Source organism: Cyclopterus lumpus, chromosome 8, assembly GCF_009769545.1.
Source record: "Cyclopterus lumpus isolate fCycLum1 chromosome 8, fCycLum1.pri, whole genome shotgun sequence".
Classification (NCBI taxonomy): domain Eukaryota; kingdom Metazoa; phylum Chordata; class Actinopteri; order Perciformes; family Cyclopteridae; genus Cyclopterus; species Cyclopterus lumpus.
Genome location: NC_046973.1, coordinates 347819 through 373465, shown reverse-complemented (window position 1 = coordinate 373465; position 25647 = coordinate 347819). Strand labels below are relative to the sequence as shown.

General features: G+C 42.9%; 1 protein-coding gene across 11 annotated transcripts in view; it reads left to right on the top strand.

Annotated features, from left to right (window-relative positions):
- arhgap27l (Rho GTPase activating protein 27, like) overlaps window positions 1-25647 on the top strand; it is a 70159-nt gene that overhangs the window by 2509 nt on the left and 42003 nt on the right. For 5 of the 11 annotated variants that reach the window (XM_034540511.1, XM_034540504.1, XM_034540513.1 and 2 more), the window contains exons 1-5: window positions 12184-12554; window positions 12887-12949; window positions 13049-13920; window positions 22360-22557; window positions 25443-25622. In XM_034540511.1, coding sequence (XP_034396402.1) covers window positions 12536-12554; window positions 12887-12949; window positions 13049-13920; window positions 22360-22557; window positions 25443-25622 — 1332 coding nt within the window. In that variant the 5' untranslated portion in view covers window positions 12184-12535. Of the gene's footprint in view, window positions 1-10594; window positions 10970-12183; window positions 12555-12844; window positions 12950-13048; window positions 13921-22359; window positions 22558-25442; window positions 25623-25647 lie in introns of those variants that run through there. The other 6 variants (XM_034540510.1, XM_034540507.1, XM_034540505.1 and 3 more) reach the window with 6 other exon arrangements.

The window sequence follows — 25647 nt, the reverse complement described above, 5'->3', positions numbered from 1 at the left end:
CTACACACAGACACATCTACACATGTAGACAAGGACACATCTACACACAGACACATCTACACACAGACACATCTACACACAGACACATCTACACACAGACACATCTACACACAGACACACAGACACATCTACACACAGACACATCTACACAAGGACACACAGACACATCTACACACAGTCACATCTACACACAGACACATCTACACACAGACACATCTACACACAGACACATCTACACACAGACACATGTACACACAGACACATCTACACATGTACACACAGACACATCTACACACAGACACATCTACACATGTACACACAGACACATCTACACACAGTCACATCTACACACAGACACATCTACACACAGACACATCTACACAAGGACACACAGACACATCTACACACAGTCACATCTACACACAGTCACATCTACACATGGACACATCTACACACAGACACATCTACACAAGGACACACAGACACATCTACACACAGACACATCTACACACAGACACATCTACACACAGTCACATCTACACACAGACACATCTACACACAGACACATCTACACACAGTCACATCTACACATGGACACATCTACACACAGACACATCTACACACAGACACATCTACACACAGTCACATCTACACACAGACACATCTACACACAGACACATCTACACACAGACACATCTACACACGGACACATCTACACACAGTCACATCTACACATGGACACACAGACACATCTACACACAGACACATCTACACACAGACACATCTACACACAGACACATCTACACACAGTCACATCTACACACAGACACATCTACACACAGTCACATCTACACACAGACACATCTACACACAGACACATCTACACACAGTCACATCTACACACAGACACATCTACACACAGTCACATCTACACACAGACACATCTACACACAGTCACATCTACACATGGACACGAGGACACATGGTCCTTGAGGGCTGTGCTGGTTCTTAAGAAGGTACCTGAGGTCATTGAAGGGGTTGTGCTGGATCTTAAAGAGGTTCCTGAGGACCTTGATGGGTTGTGCTGGTACCAAAGAAGTTACCTGCTGTCCTTGAGGGCTGTGCTGGTTCTTAAGAAGGTACCTGAGGTCATTGAAGGGGTTGTGCTGGATCTTAAAGAGGTTCCTGAGGTCCTTGATGAGTTGTGCTGGTACCTAAGAAGTTACCTGCTGTCCTTGAGGGCTGTGCTGGTTCTTAAGAAGGTACCTGAGGTCATTGAAGGGGTTGTGCTGGATCTTAAAGAGGTTCCTGAGGTCCTTGATGGGTTGTGCTGGTACCTAAGAAGTTACCTGCTGTCCTTGAGGGCTGTGCTGGTTCTTAAGAAGGTACCTGATGTCCCGGATGGGGCTATGCTGGTTCTTTAGAGAGTACCTGAGGTCCTTGAGGGGGTTGTGCTGGTTCTTAAGCTGTTTAATGAGGTATTTTAGGGGGTTGTACTGGTTATTAAGATGGTTATTGAGTTCCTTGAGGGTGTTATGCTGGTTCTTAAGAAGGTACCCAAGGTCCTTGAAGGGATAATGCAGGTCCTTGAGAAGATTCCTGATGTCCTTTTAGAGGTTGTGCTGGTTCCTTTTAAGCCCCCAGCTATTTTCTAGGTTTCTGCTCGAAATAACATACCCAAACTAAAAAGGGTGTATCTCTACAACCACAAAGGCTATTTGAAAAATGTTAGTGTTGTAATAAAGGCAAACCATGTGTGCTTTTGTTCAGATGTGTAAATATTATTATATGTGTTACTGGTTAAGAGTAAATAAAGATGAAAGACAAGCCAAAGTTGATTTTCCAGGTTCGCCTAGAAACAAAAGCACTTTCAGGATGATTATCTCTTTGAAGGATGCACAGCAAAGGTTAAAAACCACAGAGATCATATCACAATATGGGACCAGTATCTCTGCAAAGTTTGACTTTAAAAAAAAAAAAAAGCCAAAGATAAGCAACATTTGTGACTATAAGCACTAAAGCGATTCATTGCTGTGTTCTTTGGCTCATATCTCAGAGATGCTTTGGTGCATCTAAAGATGTTTAGAATCTGTGTTAAATCCTCTTGCTCTTTGCTTTCTGTCTTTTTCTGATAGCACCGAGCTACGGGATGCTAGTTCCGGAAACGTGCTGAGTGGGCTGACTCCTGACAAAATGATGATTATGATATTTTCATAATTCTTTCAGTTAGTGTTTGAGTTGTGTGGAAATGGCTTACTGATTCTTGTAGCCCAAGTTCAATTTGATGTATAACATCAATATATTTGCTCATGTTTATTGTAAGGTGTAACTATAATGTGTACATAGCCACCCAATTGGGTGGTGTGGGGCTTAAAGGTACATGAGGTCCTTGAGGGTGTTATGCTGGTTCCTAAGAAGGATCCTGCGGTCCTTGAGTGGGTTATGCTGGTTCTTAAGAAGGTACCTACGGTCTTTGTGTGTTTGTGTGTGTGTGTGTTTGTGTGTGTGTGCGTGTTTGTGTGTTTGTGTGTGTGTGTAATGTAATGTAATGTAATGTGTATGTAACCACACCCCGTGCTCACACTGAGGGTAAAGATTGAACCCACTTCACTGATAAAACCTCTCCCTGATTAGCTGTTGGGTCACGTGATGTACAATGAACAAAAACTCTTCTAGTGAACTTCTCCTTTAAATCATTCGTCCCCTCTTATTGGCCGATCGAGTGTCTTCTGCCACAAACCCTCAACCTCGGTTTAATGATTGACAGTTTATTTTCTCGCACACATCACAGAGGAGGGTGTGTGTGTGTATGTGTGTGTGCGTTACATTCCTGATGGGGAGGGTGTGGCCGAGACAAAACCCTAGAGGAGGAGGAGGGGGAGGGGCTGCATTCCAGTATGTCAGACTCTCTCACACACATGAATCATACCTGCTTCAGGTGTGTGTGGCTCAGGGTTGACTGTTTATTTCAATGGAGACTCTTAAAGGGCTGGTAGCCTGCAGGATTTATCCTTTGCGTAGCCAAGTTCGAACAGTCACAGGTTACATTATTGATAGGTAACTGGGGTATTATGTTTACTCTGGGGTACCAGGGGTATTATGTTTACTCTGGGGTACCAGGGGTAATATGTTTACTCTGGGGTACCAGGGGTATTATGTTTACTCTGGGGTACCAGGGGTATTATGTTTACTCTGGGGTACCAGGGGTATTATGTTTACTCTGGGGTACCAGGGGTATTATGTTTACTCTGGGGTACCAGGGGTATTATGTTTACTCTGGGGTACCAGGGGTAATATGTTTACTCTGGGGTACCAGGGGTAATATGTTTACTCTGGGGTACCAGGGGTAATATGTTTACTCTGGGGTACCAGGGGTAAATATGTTTACTATGGGGTACCAGGGGTATTATGTTTACTCTGGGGTACCAGGGGTATTATGTTTACTATGTGGTACCAGGGGTATTATGTTTACTCTGGGGTACCAGGGGTATTATGTTTACTCTGGGGTACCAGGGGTAATATGTTTACTCTGGGGTACCAGGGGTAATATGTTTACTATGGGGTACCAGGGGTAATATGTTTACTATGGGGTACCAGGGGTAATATGTTTACTATGGGGTACCAGGGGTAATATGTTTACTACGTGGTATCAGGGGTATTATGTTTACTCTGGGGTACCAGGGGTAATATGTTTACTACGTGGTATCAGGGGTATTATGTTTACTATGGGGTACCAGGGGTAATATGTTTACTACGTGGTATCAGGGGTATTATGTTTACTCTGGGGTACCAGGGGTAATATGTTTACTATGGGGTACCAGGGGTAATATGTTTACTCTGGGGTACCAGGGGTAATATGTTTACTATGGGGTACCAGGGGTAATATGTTTACTACGTGGTATCAGGGGTATTATGTTTACTCTGGGGTACCAGGGGTAATATGTTTACTACGTGGTATCAGGGGTATTATGTTTACTCTGGGGTACCAGGGGTAATATGTTTACTCTGGGGTACCAGGGGTATTATGTTTACTCTGGGGTACCAGGGGTAATATGTTTACTCGGGGGTACCAGGGGTATTATGTTTACTCTGGGGTACCAGGGGTAATATGTTTACTATGGGGTACCAGGGGTAATATGTTTACTATGGGGTACCAGGGGTATTATGTTTACTCTGGGGTACCAGGGGTATTATGTTTACTCCGGGGTACCAGGGGTAATATGCTTACTACGGGGTACCAGGGGTATTATGTTTACTATGGGGTACCAGGGGTAATATGTTAACTATGGTGTACCAGGGGTAATATGTTTACTACGTGGTATCAGGGGTATTATAATTACTCCGGGGTAACTCCCCAAAAATAACCTTTCACAGGGAAAAAAGGGAAGAAACCTTCAGGAGAGCAACAGAGGAGGATCCCTCTCCCCGGATGGACAGATGAATAGATGTCATGTGACCAGATGAACAGAGTTACAGAGTTACATAAACACATTACATGAATATGACAATGTATAAATGGAACTCCAATCCATGAAACAGAAGGAGGTAGAGAGGAGGGGGGGCGGGGCATCAGCAGGGCCAATGGGAGGCCGGCTCACCAGCATCAGACACCTCCAGGTCCAATGGACCCTATGAGACGTGAAGTCACAACGACTCCGGGGAGGAAGCAGAGTTAATAAGGTACAATGGAGAGATGTAAATTCATCCAGAAGGAGAGAGAGAAGAGGAGATAGGTGCTCAGTGTATCCTAAAACATCCCCCAGCAGCCTATAAGCCTATAGCAGCATATCAAGGGGCTGGACCAGGGCAAACCTGATTCAGCCCTAACTATAAGCACTATCAAAGAGGAAAGTCTTAAGTCTATTCTTGAATGAGGTGACTGTGTCTGCCTCCTGGACTGAAAGTGGAAGCTGGTTCCATAAAAGAGGAGCTTGATAACTGAAGGCTCTGGCTCCCATCCTACTTTTTAGGACTCTAGGAACCACAAGTAGCCCCACATTTAGTGAGCAGCTCTCTAGTGGGGCAATATGGTACTACAAGCTCCTTAAGATATGATGGTGCATCACCAATCAAGGCTTTGTAGGTGAGGAGAAGAATTTTAAATGTGATTCTTGATTTTACAGGGAGCCAGTGCAGAGCAGCTAATATAGGAGTCATGTGATCTCTTTTCTTAGTTTTTGTGAGTACACGAGCTGCAGCATTCTGGATCAACTGGAGGGACTTAAGAGACTTATTAGAGCAGCCTGATAATAAGGAGTTGCAGTAATCTAGTCTGGAAGTAACAAACGCGTGAACCAGCTTTTCTGCATCTTTTTGAGACAAGATGTGCCTGATTTTTTAAATGTTACGTAGATGAAAAAATGCAATCCTTGAGATTTGCTTAACGTGGGAGTTAAAGGGCAAGTCTCGGTCAAAGATAACTAGAGATTCTTTACAGTAGTGTTGGATGCCAGAGCAATGCCATCTACAGAAACCACATCACCAGATAATTGATCTCTGAGGTGTTCAGGGCCAGTAAAATAACTTCAGTTTTGTCTGAGTTTAACATCAGGAAGTTGCAGGTCATCCATGTTTTTATGTCTTTAAAAAATGCTTGAAGCATATATAAGGTAAATAAAATTGGTCCAAGCACAGAACCTTGTGGAACTCCGTGATTAACGTTGGTGGTCATTGAGGCTTCATCGTTTACAAATACAAACTGAGATCGATCTGATAAATAGGATTTAAACCAACTTAGTGCGGTACCTGAAATGCCAATCGACTGATCCAGTCTCTGTAATAGGATGTCATGATCAATGGTGTCGAACGCAGCACTAAGGTCTAACAAGACCAGTACGGAGATGAGTCCTTTATCAGCACTAAGGTCTAACAAGACCAGTACAGAGATGAGTCCTTCATCAGCACTAAGGTCTAACAAGACCAGTACAGAGATGAGTCCTTTACCAGCACTAAGGTCTAACAAGACCACTACAGAGATGAGTCCTTTATCAGCACTATGGTCTAACAAGACGAGTACAGAGGTGAGTCCTTTATCAGCACTAAGGTCTAACAAGACCAGTACAGAGATGACTCCTTTATCAGCACTAAGGTCTAACAAGACAAGTACAGAGATGAGTCCTTTATCACACTAAGGTCTAACAAGACCAGTACAGAGATGAGTCCTTTATCTGATGCATTAGGAGGTCTGTCTCTGTGGTGTTTTCTAAATCCTGACTGAAACTCCTCAAATAAACTATTCTGATGTAGAAAGTCACTCAACTGATTATCGACTACTTTCTCAAGGATCTTAGAGAGGAAGGGAAGGTTAGAGATCGGTCTGTAGTTAGCCAACACCTCTGGATTAAGAGTGGTCTTCTTCAGGAGAGGTTTAATTACAGCTACTTTGAAGGAATGTGGTACATGGCCTGTTAGCAAAGACACATTAACAATATCCAGCAGAGAGGTGCCAATTAAAGGCAACATGTCTTTAAGCAGCCTCGTTGGGATGGGGTCTAAGAGACAGGTAGACGGTTTAGAAGTAGAAACCGTTGAGGACAATTGGTCTAGGTTAATGGGAGAAAAGCTATCCAAATATACACCAGGGCATACAGCCGTTTCCAAGGCCACTCCTCTTGATGACAGATCGGCACTAGATGAGGGCAAGAGATCATCAATCTTGCCTCTAATAGTTCAAATCTTTTCCTTGAAGAAGTTCATGAAGTCATTACTACTGAGGTCTATAGGAATACACGGCTCCACAGAGCTGTGACTCTCTGTCAGCCTGGCTACAGTGCTAAAGAGAACCCTGGGGTTGTTCTTATTTTTCTCTATTACTGATGAGTAATAGGCTGCTCTGGCATTACGGAGAGCCTTTTTATATGTTTTAAGACTATCTCTCCAAACTAAGCGTGATTCTTCCAGATTGGTGGAACGCCATATGCTTTAAAGCTTTCGTGAAGTTTGCTTTAGTTTGTGGGTCTGAGGGTTCTACCAGGGAGCAAACCTCCTTTGCCTCACTGTCCTTTTCTTCAGTGGGGCGATCGAGTCTAGTGTCATTCTCAGTGAGCCTGTAGCACTATCGACAATATGATCAATCTGGGATGGACTAAAGTTAGCACAGGAGTCCTCCGTCACATTGAGACGTCGTATTGAATCAAATGCAGAAGGAATCGCTTCTTTAAATGTAGCTACAGCACTGTCAGTTAGACATCTGGTGTAGAAACCTTTGACTAACGGTGTACACTCCGGGAGTATGAACTCAAAAGTTATGAGGTAATGGTCTGACAGAAGAGGGTTCTGTGGGAAGACCTCCAAATGCTCAATGTCAATGCCATATGTAAGAACAAGGTGGAGGGTGTGGCCAAAGCAGTGAGTGGGTTTCTGTACTCTCTGACAGAAGCCAATCGAGTCCAACAATGAGATAAATGCAGTACTAAGGCAATCATTGTCAATATCCACATGAATATTAAAATCTCCTACAATAATAACCTTATCAGTTTTAAGGACTAAACTTGATAAAAACTCTGAAAATTCATATATAAATTCTGAATATGGACCTGGTGGCCGGTACAGTATAACAAATATAATTGGCTGTAATGTTTTCCAGGTTGGATGTGAAAGACTAAGAACAAGGCTTTCAAATGAGTTTATAATAGGCTTGAGTCAAAGATGGCTGCTACTCCACCTCCTCGGCCGGTGCCTCGAGGAATGTGAGTATTAATATGACTTGGAGGAGTTGATTCATTTAGGCTGACATATTCTTCATGGCTCAGCCAGGTTTCAGTAAGACACAATAAATCAATGTGATTGTCTGATATTAAATCATTTACTAATACAGCTTTAGATGACAGAGATCTAATATTTAGGAGTCCACATTTAATTATCCTGTTTTGTTGCACTGTTGCAGTAGTGTTGTTAACCTGTATGAGGTTATTTTGTATGACTCCTCTTCTGGTTACTTTTGATTTAATTAATTTAAGTGGCCGTGGGACAGACACAGTCTCTATAGAGTTAAGGTTAAGGGTGGGTAACTGCTCGAATGGAAGTGCAGAGAAGGGTGGAAGACTACAACTCTGCTTCTGCTTCCTGATCTGAACTCTGGGTCATGGATTAAGTCCGTTAATCAACTTGGCCATGTTCACAGAAATGAGACGCGCTCCATCCCAAGTGGGATGAATGCCGTCTGGACTCATCAGATCAGGCTTTCCCCAGAAAGTCCTCCAGTTATCTATGTAGCCCACATTGTTTGCTGGGCACCACCTGGACAACCAGCGGTTGAATGACGACATGCGGCTATACATGTCATCATTGATCAGATTGGGGAGAGGGCCAGAGAAAACTACGGTGTCCGACATTGTCTTGGCATAAGTACACACCGATTCCACATTAATTTTAGTGACCTCCGACCGCCGCAGTCGGGAGTCATTACCGCCGGCGTGTATTATAATCTTACTGTAACTACGCTCATCTTTAGCCAGCAGTTTTAAACAAGATTCAATGTCGCCCGCTCTGGCCCCCGGGATGCATATGACTTTGGTCCCTGGCTTCCCTATCTTCACGTTTCTGACTATGGAGCTACCTATAACCAGAGTGGGTTTCTCAGCGGGTGCGTCGCTGAGTGGGGAAAACTGGTTTGAAACGTGAAGAGGTTGGTGGTGCTCAGTGGGCTTCTGTTTAGACTTAAAACCCCTTGGAACAGTCACCCAGCCATCCGGCTGCTCGGGGGCTGCTAGGGAACAGCTAGCAGAAGCTACGTCTAGCTGCTAGGGAAGAGTTAGCAGAAGTTATGTCTGGCTGCTTGGCAAGAGCTAGCAGAAGCTATGTCTAGCTGCTAGGGAACAGCTAGCAGAAGCTATGTTTACCTGCTAGGGAAGAGTTAGCAGAAGCTATGTCTGGCTGCTAGGGAAGAGTTAGCAGAAGCTATGTCTGGCTGCTAGGCAAGAGCTAGCAGAAGCTATGTCTAGCTGCTAGGGAACAGCTAGCAGAAGCTATGTTTACCTGCTAGGGAAGAGTTGGCAGAAGCTATGTCTGGCTGCTAGGGAAGAGCTAGCAGAAGCTACGTCTAGCTGCTAGGGAACAGCTAGCAGAAACTACGTTTAGCTGCTAGGGAAGAGTTAGCAGAAGCTACGTCTGGATGCTAGGGAACAGCTAGCAGAAGCTACATCTAGCTGCTTGGGAACAGCTAGCAGAAGCTATGTTTAGCTGCTAGGGAAGAGATAGCAGAAGCTACGTCTGGCTGCTAGGGAACAGCTAGCAGAAGCTACGTCTAGCTGGTCCACCCCGGCTATAGGTGGGGGCGGGCTAACTAACGTAGCTAACGTCTGAGCTTCGATGGTGCGGAGCCGTGCATCTAACCCACTTAGAACTGCCTCCAACCAGCAAATGAACTACACTTGTTGCATGTACCGTTATCATTAAGGGAGGCAGAGGAATAGCTCTACATGAGACACTCTGAGCAAGAGGGACGGGAGAAGAAAACATCGCGAGCTGCTAAGCTGGCATCAGGAAGTGATGCAATACGCTTAGCAGTCTCTCTGGGTCTCTGTGGGTCAGTCTTGGTTAGTCTGGGTCTCTCTGGGTCTCTGTGGGTCAGTCTTGGTTAGTCTGGGTCTCTCTGGGTCATTGTGGGTCTCTGTGGGTCAGTCTTGGTTACTCTGGGTCTCTCTGGGTCTCTGTGGGTCAGTCTTGGTTACTCTGGGTCTCTCTGAGTCTCTGTGGGTCAGTCTTGGTTAGTCTGGGTCTCTCTGGGTCTCTGTGGGTCAGTCTTGGTTAGTCTGGGTCTCTCTGGGTCATTGTGGGTCTCTGTGGGTCAGTCTTGGTTACTCTGGGTCTCTCTGGGTCTCTGTGGGTCAGTCTTGGTTACTCTGGGTCTCTCTGAGTCTCTGTGGGTCAGTCTTGGTTAGTCTGGGTCTCTCTGGGTCACTGTGGGTCTCTGTGGGTCAGTCTTGGTTAGTCTGGGTCTATCTGAGTCACGGTGGACTGGTCTCTCCTCTACTCTCTGATGGTCTCGTTTACTCATGTGGTCTAAAGTATTTCATCACAAGTTCAAAGTTCAAAGTAACTTGAAGTAAATATACTCAATATTTACCATCAAAACACACTTCAAATACCAAAAGTAATAGTACTGATTAAATAATATCAATAATACAAATAATACATATATAATTATATATTTATATGCATTTGTTTATTACAGATTATATTTTCTAATCAAAAGCAAAGCACAAGTATCTTAAAATGTACTGTAAGTTAAAGTTCTGCACGATAGTTGTCGTTAAATTAGTTTTACTATTGATTGATGTGAAACCTTTTGTTTTAAGAGATTAATAGTTTAAAAAACGCAATGACATCAGATCATATTGATTGATTAGTTTTTTTTTTTTTAAATAAAAATGTATTTATTATTCATTGATTGATTAGTTATTGATTAACATCCTGTAAAATGAAATACAAAGAAGAGAAAAGTTCAACAGTGAATGTTCTGCAGTCTTGTTCCTTTACAAAGACAGGAAACACACACACACACGCACGCACGCGCACACACGCACGCACGCACGCACTCACTCACTCACTCACTCACTCATGCACGCACGCTAGTGAGCGATGTCATCGAGAGGTGGAGTCTATGCTGTTGTGTGGGCGTGGCTGACAGCAGACGGGAAGAGCAGACACTTCCCTCCATAAACAGAACTGGCCTCAGCCTCCTGCTATTGTTCTCTGTGTGTGTGTGTGTGTGTGTGTGTGTGTGTGTGTGTGTGTGTGTGTGTGTGTGTGTGTGTGTGTGTGTGTGTGTGGTGTATATGGTTTCTTCAGAGTAAAGTGCAGGTGAACACTGATGCAAAGTCTACAGGTTTCCACCTGAGCAGTTAATGTCACCGCTAAGCCCCGCCTCTCTACCTGCGGAGTCTGCGGTGTGGAAAGAAGAGCTGCAGTGTCGTCTCTAAATAACGAAAGAACCTGCCGACTTCCGGGAAGCTTTTAACTGTGTACTGTAAGGAAGAGCTGGTACTGTGTGTACTGTAAGGAAGAGCTGGTACTGTGTGTACTGTAAGGAAGAGCTGGTACTGTGTGTACTGTAAGGAAGAGCTGGTACTGTGTGTACTGTAAGGAAGAGCTGGTACTGTGTGTACTGTAAGGAAGAGCTGGTACTGTGTGTACTGTGTGTACTGTAAGGAAGAGCTGGTACTGTGTGTACTGTGTGTACTGTAAGGAAGAGCTGGTACTGTGTGTACTGTGTGTACTGTAAGGAAGAGCTGGTACTGTGTGTACTGTAAGGAAGAGCTGGTACTGTGTGTACTGTAAGGAAGAGCTGGTACTGTGTGTACTGTGTGTACTGTAAGGAAGAGCTGGTACTGTGTGTACTGTAAGGAAGAGCTGGTACTGTGTGTACTGTAAGGAAGAGCTGGGTACTGTGTGTACTGTAAGGAAGAGCTGGTACTGTGTGTACTGTAAGGAAGAGCTGGTACTGTGTGTACTGTGTGTACTGTAAGGAAGAGCTGGTACTGTGTGTACTGTAAGGAAGAGCTGGTACTGTGTGTACTGTAAGGAAGAGCTGGGTACTGTGTGTACTGTGTGTACTGTAAGTAAGAGCTGGTACTGTGTGTATGGTTGTGTACTGTGTGTACTGTAAGGAAGAGCTGGGTACTGTGTGTACTGTGTGTATGGTTGTGTACTGTGTGTACTGTAAGGAAGAGCTGGTACTGTGTGTACTGTGTGTATGGTTATGTACTGTGTGTACTGTAAGGAAGAGCTGGTACTGTGTGTACTGTGTGTATGGTTGTGTACTGTGTGTACTGTAAGGAAGAGCTGGTACTGTGTGTACTGTAAGGAAGAGCTGGTACTGTGTGTACTGTGTGTATGGTTGTGTACTGTGTGTACTGTAAGGAAGAGCTGGTACTGTGTGTACTCTGTGTATGGTTGTGTACTGTGTGTATGGTTGTGTACTGTGTGTATGGCTGTGTACTGTGTGTACTGTGTGTATGGTTGTGTACTGTGTGTATGGCTGTGTACTGTGTGTACTGTGTGTATGGTTGTGTACTGTGTGTATGGTTGTGTACTGTGTGTATGGTTGTGTACTGTGTGTACTGTGTGTATGGTTGTGTACTGTGTGTATGGTTGTGTACTGTGTGTACTGTGTGTATGGTTGTGTACTGTGTGTACTGTGTGTATGGTTGTGTACTGTGTGTACTGTGTGTATGGTTGTGTACTGTGTGTATGGTTGTGTACTGTGTGTACTGTGTGTATGGTTGTGTACTGTGTGTATGGTTGTGTACTGTGTGTACTGTGTGTATGGTTGTGTACTGTGAAAACACTTCGACAGAGCAGCATTTCAACCTGAAAACATGATTCATATAAGACAAGATAAATTAGCTTTAGCTCCAGCCTTAGCTTCAACAATAGCTTTAGCTCCAGTTTTAGCTTCAGCTTCAACATTACCTTTAGCTCCAGCCTTAGCTTTAGCTTTAGTCCCAGCTTTAGCTCCAGCCTTAGCTTTAGCTTCAACATTAGCTTTAGCTCCAGCCTTAACTTTAGCTTCAGTCCCAGCTTTAGCTCCAGCATGACTTGTTCTGACAGAGGTAACATTCCTCTCATTCTTCTGTTTCTTTGTCAAGTCTTAACTCTGCGGAAACAAGTTTCACATGAATCAATACTGAAACTAATCCAACTACAAAAATAGTGGAGGAATTTAACTTAGTACAATTTAAGGTACCTTAATTGAGTATTCCCTTTATATTCTACTCCTTCTCAGAGGTAGATATTGTACTATTTAGCCTACTGTGTTAGCATTATGTTAGCAAGTTGTTAGCATCAGCACACTGTTGCTACTCTAAATACTGAACATAATGAAGCTAACTCTCTCTCTAAGGGGGCTGATGATCAGATGTGACCTTTGACCCCTCACCTTCAGAGTCACCTTTCCATCTGAGGGGGGTCATCATCATGGCAACAACTTCCTCCCTGCTGAGCCCCGGTGAGTTCTGTCTTTACGGTTGTTAGCGTTAACACTTGTAGTCAACATAACACTTTTCATTATTTCCTCTGATCCTCCGGTCTGGTCCGGGTCCTGCAGGTCTGGGTCTGGTCCTGGTGGAGTTTCATTACAACTACCAGGGTCGGGACGGCGTGCCGGTCTCCATCAAACCCAACGAGCGCTACGTCCTGCTGGCAAAGACCAACGACCACTGGTGGCAGGTTCAGAGGGACCGCGGCTCCAAGCCCTTCTACATCCCTGCTAAGTACGTCAAGGAGCTGCCCATAGACTTCCCTTCGCCCTTGGACTTCGATCCGCCCGGTCCTGAACCAGTGCTGCTTCCTGTTACGGCCCTTGTTCCCGTCCCCATCCCTGTCCCTGTCCCTGTACCAAAGACTCTGGAGGAGCCCAGAACCAAACCGGGGGATGAGGTGATGATCCGACTCAGACCCGATGCTTCCAAAGGATACCGCAAGACAGAGAACCGCATGTCTACGTTTGGGGTCCCGCTGGACTTCCATGACTCGTCGTCTCTGGTGACACCAGCATCGCGGCATCCCAGCAACCCTCCAGTGAGTCCCAGAGAGACTGGGACTACAAACATGGCCGACGATGATGTTAGCAAAAAGCACCTTTCACAGGATCAGGTTCACATGGACTTGGACAAATCCCGAGTTCCCAGTTTCAGTCCCGCAGACCCCGTCTCCACACTCAGATCCCAGACCCAGCCCATCCTTGTAGAAACACCGGTAGTCCCGATGTTCCACAGTGACCACCAGGAGTCCCCCATAGAGCCAAAGGAGGAGCTGGAGGAGGACAGCAGCGGCGAGGAAGGTCCACGAAAGGAGGAAGACTCAAACCACATCTACGAGTCCATCCAGGACCTGAACCTGGACCTTGAGGCTCTGGTCGGAGGAAAAGGGAATCCAGGAGCGCCGTCTGAACCTACACCTGCCCCGCCCCTTTTACAGGTAAGACCTGAGAGTCCCGTCAAAGCTTCTGGAGTTCTGGTTCAGGTTTCAGTCAGACTCCATGGTTTTCTTCAGGCGCTTGGTCGAGTTGAGTTTCTATAATTTCATCTTTTTTCTTTGGTTTCTTTTCGGAATTCATGATTTAAAAGGTCATCAGAGTGTTTTTATCGTTTTCTGAAGAATGATTATTAAATATTATCATATTTAGATTATAAATAAAGATTAATATATTAATAAAGTATATGTTGTTAACAGGTCACGTTCAGGCAGATTACACAGCGGTCTTTTTACAAAATAAAAGCCTCTCCAGGGTGTCCTTTCCAGCAGCGTCCACACAGGAAGACTTTTTATTCTCATTATCATCCTCTGCTGACCTTTGACCTCTAGCCCCGCCACCATGACTCACTTTCATTTAGTTAATATATATTTTATTTGTGTTTTCATTTGTTTACACTTTCTGTATTTTTTTATTATCTTTAATATTTAGAAATAGTTTAATGTATCTATAATTATATATAATATATTATATTTAACTCATAATTTATAGAGGGAGAGGGGGGGGGGGGTGTCATGCCTTGTGTCTGGTGATGTCACAGCAGGATGTGATGAGGTTAGCAGGATGTAGTGATGTCACAACCGGCAGGATGTGTTCAGGGTCGGGCAGGAAACTGTGATAAAAGGAACGCTGCAGAGGTCTCTTGGGGGACCAGCAGGGGGAAGCAGGGGGCAGCAAGACCAGCAGGGGAAGCAGGGGCAGCACGACCAAGCAGGGGGCAGCTAGACCAGCAGGTACCAGTAGGGGGCAACAGCGGGCAACAGTGGGCAGCAGGGAGCAAGCAGGGGGCAGCAAGACCAGCGGAAGGCAGCAGGGACCAGCAAGGGACGAGCAAGGGGGAAGCAGGGGGCAGCAGAACCAGCAGGGTGCAGCAGGGACCAGCAGGATGCCGTCTTCAGGTCTGAAACACTGACATCAGATCAGTTTCATTTTCATTGACATTGATCATTTTTATTGACATTGATCAGTTTAATTTTCATTGATCAGTTTCATTGACGTTGATCAGTTTCATTGACGTTGATCCGTTTCATTAACGTTGATCAGTTGCATTGACGTTGATCGGTTTCGTTGACGTTGATCAGTTTCATTGACGTTGATCAGTTGCATTGACGTTGATCAGTTGCATTGACGTTGATCGGTTTCGTTGACGTTGATCAGTTTCGTTGACGTTGATCAGTTGCATTGACGTTGATCGGTTTCGTTGACGTTGATTAGTTTCGTTGACGTTGATCAGTTTCGTTGACGTTGATTAGTTTCGTTGACGTTGATCAGTTTCGTTGACGTTGATCAGTTGCATTGACGTTGATCAGTTGATCAGTTGATCAGTTGCATTGACGTTGATCAGTTTCATTGACGTTGATCAGTTGCTTTGACGTTGATCAGTTTCGTTGACGTTGATCAGTTGCGTTGACGTTGATCAGTTTCGTTGACGTTGATCAGTTTCATTGACGTTGATCAGTTGCTTTGACGTTGATCAGTTTCGTTGACGTTGATCAGTTTCATTGACGTTGATCAGTTGCTTTGACGTTGATCAGTTGCGTTGACGTTGATCAGTTTCATTGACGTTGATCAGTTTCGTTGACGTTGATCAGTTTCGTTGACGTTGATCAGTTTCATTGACGTTGATCAGTTTCATTGCCGTTGATCAGTTTCATTGACGTTGATCAGTTGCATTGACGTTGATCGGTTTCGTTGACGTTGATCAGTTTCATTGACGTTGATCGGTTTCGTTGACGTTGATCAGTTTTGTTGACGTTGATCAGTTTCATTGACGTTGATCGGTTTCGTTGACGTTGATCAGTTTTGTTGACGTTGATCAGTTTCATTGACGTTGATCAGTTTCATTGACGTTGATCAGTTGCATTGACGTTGATCGGTTTCGTTGACGTTGATCAGTTTCATTGACGTTGATCGGTTTCGTTGACGTTGATCAGTTTTGTTGACGTTGATCAGTTTCATTGACGTTGATCGGTTTCATTGACGTTGATCGGTTGCGTTGACGTTGATCAGTTTCATTGACGTTGATCGGTTTCATTGACGTTGATCGGTTTCGTTGACGTTGATCGGTTGCGTTGACGTTGATCAGTTTCATTGACGTTGATCAGTTTCGTTGACGTTGATCAGTTGCTTTGACGTTGATCAGTTTCGTTGACGTTGATCAGTTTCATTGACGTTGATCAGTTGCTTTGACGTTGATCAGTTTCGTTGACGTTGATCAGTTTCGTTGACGTTGATCAGTTGCTTTGACGTTGATCAGTTTCATTGACGTTGATCAGTTTCGTTGACGTTGATCAGTTTCATTGACGTTGATCAGTTGCTTTGACGTTGATCAGTTTCGTTGACGTTGATCAGTTTCATTGACGTTGATCAGTTGCTTTGACGTTGATCAGTTGCTTTGACGTTGATCAGTTTCGTTGACGTTGATCGGTTTCGTTGACGTTGATCAGTTTCATTGACGTTGATCAGTTTCATTGACGTTGATCAGTTGCATTGACGTTGATCGGTTTCGTTGACGTTGATCAGTTTCGTTGACGTTGATCGGTTTCGTTGACGTTGATCGGTTTCGTTGACGTTGATCGGTTTCATTGACGTTGATCGGTTTCGTTGACGTTGATCGGTTTCATTGACGTTGATCAGTTTCGTTGACGTTGATCAGTTGCATTGACGTTGATCGGTTTCGTTGACGTTGATTAGTTTCGTTGACGTTGATCAGTTTCGTTGACGTTGATTAGTTTCGTTGACGTTGATCAGTTTCGTTGACGTTGATCAGTTGCATTGACGTTGATCAGTTGATCAGTTGATCAGTTGCATTGACGTTGATCAGTTTCATTGACGTTGATCAGTTGCTTTGACGTTGATCAGTTTCGTTGACATTGATCAGTTGCGTTGACGTTGATCAGTTTCGTTGACGTTGATCAGTTTCATTGACGTTGATCAGTTGCTTTGACGTTGATCAGTTTCGTTGACGTTGATCAGTTTCATTGACGTTGATCAGTTGCTTTGACGTTGATCAGTTGCGTTGACGTTGATCAGTTTCATTGACGTTGATCAGTTTCGTTGACGTTGATCAGTTTCGTTGACGTTGATCAGTTTCATTGACGTTGATCAGTTTCATTGCCGTTGATCAGTTTCATTGACGTTGATCAGTTGCATTGACGTTGATCGGTTTCGTTGACGTTGATCAGTTTCATTGACGTTGATCGGTTTCGTTGACGTTGATCAGTTTTGTTGACGTTGATCAGTTTCATTGACGTTGATCGGTTTCGTTGACGTTGATCAGTTTTGTTGACGTTGATCAGTTTCATTGACGTTGATCAGTTTCATTGACGTTGATCAGTTGCATTGACGTTGATCGGTTTCGTTGACGTTGATCAGTTTCATTGACGTTGATCGGTTTCGTTGACGTTGATCAGTTTCGTTGACGTTGATCAGTTGCTTTGACGTTGATCAGTTTCATTGACGTTGATCAGTTTCGTTGACGTTGATCAGTTTCATTGACGTTGATCAGTTGCTTTGACGTTGATCAGTTTCGTTGACGTTGATCAGTTTCATTGACGTTGATCAGTTGCTTTGACGTTGATCAGTTGCTTTGACGTTGATCAGTTTCGTTGACGTTGATCGGTTTCGTTGACGTTGATCGGTTTCATTGACGTTGATCAGTTTCATTGACGTTGATCAGTTGCATTGACGTTGATCGGTTTCGTTGACGTTGATCAGTTTCGTTGACGTTGATCGGTTTCGTTGACGTTGATCGGTTTCGTTGACGTTGATCGGTTTCATTGACGTTGATCGGTTTCGTTGACGTTGATCGGTTTCATTGACGTTGATCGGTTTCGTTGACGTTGATCGGTTTCGTTGACGTTGATCGGTTTCGTTGACGTTGATCGGTTGCGTTGACGTTGATCAGTTTCGTTGACGTTGATCAGTTTCATTGACGTTGATCGGTTTCGTTGACGTTGATCGGTTGCGTTGACGTTGATCAGTTTCATTGACGTTGATCAGTTTCGTTGACGTTGATCAGTTTCATTGACGTTGATCAGTTGCTTTGACGTTGATCAGTTTCATTGACGTTGATCAGTTTCGTTGACGTTGATCAGTTTCATTGACGTTGATCAGTTGCTTTGACGTTGATCAGTTTCATTGACGTTGATCAGTTGCTTTGACGTTGATCAGTTTCGTTGACGTTGATCAGTTTCGTTGACGTTGATCAGTTTCATTGACGTTGATCAGTTGCTTTGACGTTGATCAGTTTCATTGACGTTGATCAGTTTCGTTGACGTTGATCAGTTTCATTGACGTTGATCAGTTGCTTTGACGTTGATCAGTTTCATTGACGTTGATCAGTTGCTTTGACGTTGATCAGTTTCGTTGACGTTGATCAGTTTCGTTGATGTTGATCAGTTTCATTGACGTTGACGTTGATCAGTTTCGTTGACGTTGATCAGTTTCGTTGACGTTGATCAGTTTCATTGACGTTGATCAGTTGCTTTGACGTTGATCAGTTTCGTTGACGTTGATCAGTTTCATTGACGTTGATCAGTTGCTTTGACGTTGATCAGTTTCATTGACGTTGATCAGTTGCTTTGACGTTGATCAGTTTTGTTGACGTTGATCAGTTTCATTGACGTTGATCAGTTTCATTGCCGTTGATCAGTTTCATTGACGTTGATCAGTTGCATTGACGTTGATCGGTTTCGTTGACGTTGATCAGTTTCATTGACGTTGATCGGTTTCGTTGACGTTGATCAGTTTTGTTGACGTTGATCAGTTTCATTGACGTTGATCGGTTTCGTTGACGTTGATCAGTTTTGTTGACGTTGATCAGTTTCATTGACGTTGATCAGTTTCATTGACGTTGATCAGTTGCATTGACGTTGATCGGTTTCGTTGACGTTGATCAGTTTCATTGACGTTGATCGGTTTCGTTGACGTTGATCAGTTTTGTTGACGTTGATCAGTTTCATTGACGTTGATCGGTTTCATTGACGTTGATCGGTTGCGTTGACGTTGATCAGTTTCATTGACGTTGATCGGTTTCATTGACGTTGATCGGTTTCGTTGACGTTGATCGGTTGCGTTGACGTTGATCAGTTTCATTGACGTTGATCAGTTTCGTTGACGTTGATCAGTTGCTTTGACGTTGATCAGTTTCGTTGACGTTGATCAGTTGCTTTGACGTTGATCAGTTTCGTTGACGTTGATCGGTTTCGTTGACGTTGATCAGTTTCATTGACGTTGATCAGTTTCATTGACGTTGATCAGTTTCATTGACGTTGATCAGTTGCATTGACGTTGATCGGTTTCGTTGACGTTGATCAGTTTCGTTGACGTTGATCGGTTTCGTTGACGTTGATCGGTTTCGTTGACGTTGATCGGTTTCATTGACGTTGATCGGTTTCGTTGACGTTGATCGGTTTCGTTGACGTTGATCGGTTTCGTTGACGTTGATCGGTTGCGTTGACGTTGATCAGTTTCATTGACGTTGATCAGTTTCATTGACGTTGATCGGTTTCGTTGACGTTGATCGGTTGCGTTGACGTTGATCAGTTTCATTGACGTTGATCAGTTTCGTTGACGTTGATCAGTTTCATTGACGTTGATCAGTTGCTTTGACGTTGATCAGTTTCATTGACGTTGATCAGTTTCGTTGACGTTGATCAGTTTCATTGACGTTGATCAGTTGCTTTGACGTTGATCAGTTTCATTGACGTTGATCAGTTGCTTTGACGTTGATCAGTTTCGTTGACGTTGATCAGTTTCGTTGACGTTGATCAGTTTCATTGACGTTGATCAGTTGCTTTGACGTTGATCAGTTTCATTGACGTTGATCAGTTTCGTTGACGTTGATCAGTTTCATTGACGTTGATCAGTTGCTTTGACGTTGATCAGTTTCATTGACGTTGATCAGTTGCTTTGACGTTGATCAGTTTCGTTGACGTTGATCAGTTTCGTTGATGTTGATCAGTTTCATTGACGTTGACGTTGATCAGTTTCGTTGACGTTGATCAGTTTCGTTGACGTTGATCAGTTTCATTGACGTTGATCAGTTGCTTTGACGTTGATCAGTTTCGTTGACGTTGATCAGTTTCATTGACGTTGATCAGTTGCTTTGACGTTGATCAGTTTCATTGACGTTGATCAGTTGCTTTGACGTTGATCAGTTTCGTTGACGTTGATCAGTTTCGTTGACGTTGATCAGTTTCATTGACGTTGATCAGTTGCTTTGACGTTGATCAGTTTCATTGACGTTGATCAGTTTCGTTGACGTTGATCAGTTTCATTGACGTTGATCAGTTGCTTTGACGTTGATCAGTTTCATTGACGTTGATCAGTTGCTTTGACGTTGATCAGTTTCGTTGACGTTGATCAGTTTCGTTGATGTTGATCAGTTTCATTGACGTTGACGTTGATCAGTTTCGTTGACGTTGATCAGTTTCGTTGACGTTGATCAGTTTCATTGACGTTGATCAGTTGCTTTGACGTTGATCAGTTTCGTTGACGTTGATCAGTTTCATTGACGTTGATCAGTTGCTTTGACGTTGATCAGTTTCATTGACGTTGATCAGTTGCTTTGACGTTGATCAGTTTTGTTGACGTTGATCAGTTTCGTTGATGTTGATCAGTTTCGTTGACGTTGACGTTGATCAGTTTCATTGACGTTGATCAGTTTCATTGACATTGATCAGTTTCATTAGATTAGAAAACTTTATTAATCCCCAGTGGGGAAAGTCATTTACCACCAAACATTCATACAGACAACAATAGACACAGTCAACAGAGCACAAGTAACACACTACAAAACAAACAAAACCAGAAGATAAAACATGACCATCAGAAAGATGCTAAGTCTAAATCTAAAAACACCTAAAGGTGTTCATTAAAAAATCGAACTGCTGCCGGAACAAAGGAACTTCTGAGTGGTTCAGTAGAACACCGAGGCCTCCTGAGTCTAAGTGAAAGACCTTCTGACTGGTTCAGTAGAACACTGAGGCCTCCTGAGTCTCAGTGAAAGACCTTCTGAGTGGTTCAGTAGAACACCGAGGCCTCCTGAGTCTAAGTGAAAGACCTTCTGACTGGTTCAGTAGAACACTGAGGCCTCCTGAGTCTAAGTGAAAGACCTTCTGACTGGTTCAGTAGAACACTGAGGCCTCCTGAGTCTAAGTGAAAGACCTTCTGACTGGTTCAGTAGAACACTGAGGCCTCCTGAGTCTAAGTGAAAGACCTTCTGACTGGTTCAGTAGAACACCGAGGCCTCCTGAGTCTAAGTGAAAGACCTTCTGACTGGTTCAGTAGAACACCGAGGCCTCCTGAGTCTAAGTGAAAGACCTTCTGACTGGTTCAGTAGAACACTGAGGCCTCCTGGGTCTCAGTGAAAGACCTTCTGAGTGGTTCAGTAGAACACCGAGGCCTCCTGAGTCTAAGTGAAAGACCTTCTGACTGGTTCAGTAGAACACCGAGGCCTCCTGAGTCTCAGTGAAAGACCTTCTGACTGGTTCAGTAGAACACTGAGGCCTCCTGAGTCTCAGTGAAAGACCTTCTGAGTGGTTCAGTAGAACACTGAGGCCTCCTGGGTCTCAGTGAAAGACCTTCTGACTGGTTCAGTAGAACACTGAGGCCTCCTGGGTCTCAATGAAAGACCTTCTGAGTGGTTCAGTAGAACACTGAGGCCTCCTGCGTCTCAGTGAATGAACTTCTGAGTCCATTAAAAACACAGTGTAGTGGATGGCCTTCAAAAGAATAAAAATCATTTTTAACTTGGCCCTTGTCCTCTTTGTATAGTGACCTCTAGTGAGTCCGGGGGAAGGCCAATCACTGAGCCAGCCTTTCTGATCATCTTATTGATCCTGTTTTTATCATCCGCAGTAATCCCCCCCCCCCCCCCCCCCAGCAGAGCACAGCATAGAAGAGGACACTTGCTAAGATCCCCTGATAAAAAACATGAAGAAGCTATCTGCTGATGTCAAAGGATCTAAGCTTCCTCAAGAAGAAAAGTCTTGACTGAGCCTTTTTAAAAACAGCATCAGTGTTCATTGACATTGATCAGTTTCATTGACGTTGATCAGTTTCATTGACATTGATCAGTTTCGTTGACAATGATCAGTTTCGTTGACATTGATCAGCTTCGTTGATATTGATCAGCTTTGTGTTGATATTCATCAGTTTCATTAATTTCCCTGTCCAGTGTTTGAGGTAAAGTAATAATGACAATAATAACAATATCAATAATAATGACAATAATAATAATAATGATATTCTGGTGTTAAACATGATTGATCGATCATCCAAACGGTTGCAGATTAATTTTAATAATTACTCTCTCCTACTCACTCATTCATTCACTCACTCACTCTTGATAACTTGTCTAAAATATATAATCACTGCAGGACCCAAAGTCACCGATCTACGCTAACGTCTCCTCTGTGAAGAAAACAAACATCCCTCAGATCTCCATCTCGGGCTCCGCCCTCCCATCATCACCTCCTCCTGGCCCTACCCCCTCCATCCCCGGTCCCAGTTCATCTTCTTCAACCTCCAGAATGATGAGCCCCGCCTCCCCCCTCAGACCACAGGACAGGTGGCAGGTAAGGTGACCTCTAGATGTGGACTATAGGTGTGGACTATAGGTGTGGACTATAGGTGTGAATTATAGGTGTGAACTATAGATGTGAACTATAGGTGTGGACTATAGATGTGGACTATAGGTGTGGACTATAGATGTGGACTATAGGTGTGGACTATAGGTGTGAATTATAGGTGTGAACTATAGATGTGAACTATAGGTGTGGACTATAGATGTGGACTATAGGTGTGGACTATAGGTGTGAATTATAGGTGTGAACTATAGATGTGAACTATAGGTGTGGACTATAGATGTGGACTATAGGTGTGGACTATAGATGTGGACTATAGGTGTGGACTATAGGTGTGAATTATAGGTGTGAACTATAGATGTGAACTATAGGTGTGGACTATAGGTGTGGACTATAGGTGTGGACTATAGGTGTGGACTATAGGTGTGGACTATAGGTTTGAACTATAGGTGTGGACTATAGGTGTGGACTATAGGTGTGGACTATAGGTGTGGACTATAGGTGTGGACTATAGGTTTGAACTATAGATGTGAACTATAGATTTGAACTATAGGTGTGGACTATAGGTGTGGACTATAGGTGTGGACTATAGGTGTGGACTATAGGTGTGAACTATAGATGTGAACTATAGGTGTGGACTATAGGTGTGAACTATAGATGTGAACTATAGGTGTGGACTATAGGTGTGAACTATAGGTGTGAACTATAGGTGTGGACTATAGGTGTGAAATATAGATTTGAACTATAGGTGTGAACTATAGATTTGAACTATAGATTTGAACTATAGATGTGAACTATAGGTGTGAAATATAGATTTGAACTATAGATTTGAACTATAGATTTGAACTATAGATGTGAACTATAGGTGTGGACTATAGATGTGAACTATAGGTGTGAACTATAGATTTGAACTATAGATGTGAACTATACGTGTGAAATATAGATTTGAACTATAGATGTGAACTATAGGTGTGAAATATAGATTTGAACTATAGATTTGAACTATAGATTTGAACTATAACTGTGAACTATAGGTGTGAACTATAGATTTGAACTATAGGTGTGAACTATAGGTGTGAACTATAGATTTGAACTATAGATTTGAACTATAACTGTGAACTATAGATTTGAACTATAGATTTGAACTATAGGTGTGAACTATAGATTTGAACTATAGATTTGAACTATAGGTGTGAACTATAGATTTGAACTATAGATTTGAACTATAGGTGTGAACTATAGATTTGAACTATAGATTTGAACTATAGGTGTGAATTATAGGTGTGAACTATAGATTTGAACTATAGGTGTGAACTATAGATTTGAACTATAGATTTGAACTATAGGTGTGAACTATAGATTTGAACTATAGATTTGAACAATAGATGTGAACTATAGGTGTGAACTATAGGTGTGAACTATAGGTGTGAAATATAGATTTGAACTATAGATTTGAACTATAGGTGTGAACTATAGGTGTGAACTATAGGTGTGAACTATAGATTTGAACTATAGATTTGAACTATAGGTGTGAACTATAGGTGTGAACTATAGGTGTGAACTATAGATTTGAACTATAGGTGTGAACTATAGGTGTGAACTATAGGTGTGAACTATAGGTGTGAACTATAGATTTGAACTATAGATTTGAACTATAGGTGTGAACTATAGGTGTGAACTATAGGTGTGAACTATAGATTTGAACTATAGATGTGAACTATAGGTGTGAACTATAGGTGTGAACTATAGATTTGAACTATAGGTGTGAACTATAGGTGTGAAATATAGATTTGAACTATAGATTTGAACTATAGGTGTGAACTATAGATTTGAACTATAGATTTGAACTATAGATGTGAACTATAGGTGTGAACTATAGATGTGAACTATAGGTGTGAACTATAGATTTGAACTATAGGTGTGAACTATAGATTTGAACTATAGGTGCGAACTATAGGTGTGAACTATAAATGTGAACTATAGATTTGAACTATAGATTTGAACTATAGATGTGAACTATAGGTGTGAACTATAGGTGTGAACTATAGGTGTGAACTATAGAAGTGAACTATAGATTTGAACTATAGGTGTGAACTATAGATTTGAACTATAGGTGTGAACTATAGGTGTGAACTATAGATTTGAACTATAGATTTCACTATAGATTTGAACTATAGGTGTGAACTATAGATTTGAACTATAGATTTGAACTATAGGTGTGAACTATAGGTGTGAACTATGGATGTGAACTATAGATTTGAACTATAGGTGTGAACTATAGATTTGAACTATAGGTTTGAACTATAGGTGTGAACTATAGGTGTGAACTATAGGTGTGAACTATAGGTGTGAACTATAGGTGTGAACTATAGATTTGAACTATAGATTTGAACTATAGGTGTGAACTATAGATGTGAACTATAGTTGTGAACTATAGGTGTGGACTATAGATGTGAACTATAAATGTGAACTATAGGTGTGAACTATAGATGTGAACTATAAATGTGGACTATAGGTGTGAACTATAGATGTGAACTATAGATGTGAACTATAGTTGTGAACTATAGGTGTGGACTATAGGTGTGGACTATAGGTGTGGACTATAGATGTGAACTATAGATGTGAACTATAGATGTGAACTATAGGTGTGAACTATAGATGTGAACTATAGTTGTGAACTATAGGTGTGGACTATAGGTGTGGACTATAGGTGTGAACTATAGATTTGACCTATAGGTGTGGACTATAGTTGTGAACTATAGATTTGAACTATAGGTGTTAACTATAGATTTGAACTATAGGTGTGGACTATAAGTTTGAACTATAGGTGTGAACTATAGGTTTGAACTACGTCTACCTCTTCACTCCTTGTCCAGGTTCACACGGACCAGGACAGTGGGAAGGAGTTTTATTTCCACCCTGTAACCAGAGAGACTACTTGGTCCGACCCCCACGGCCCTCCACCCCCGCCTTATGGAGACTTGGACCAGTCCAGGGACAGCGAGGGGGGTCAGCTGACCTCCCCCTCCCCTGTGCTCTCCCCAGACTCTTCTCAGGTACCAGTTTCTATGATCAAATTAC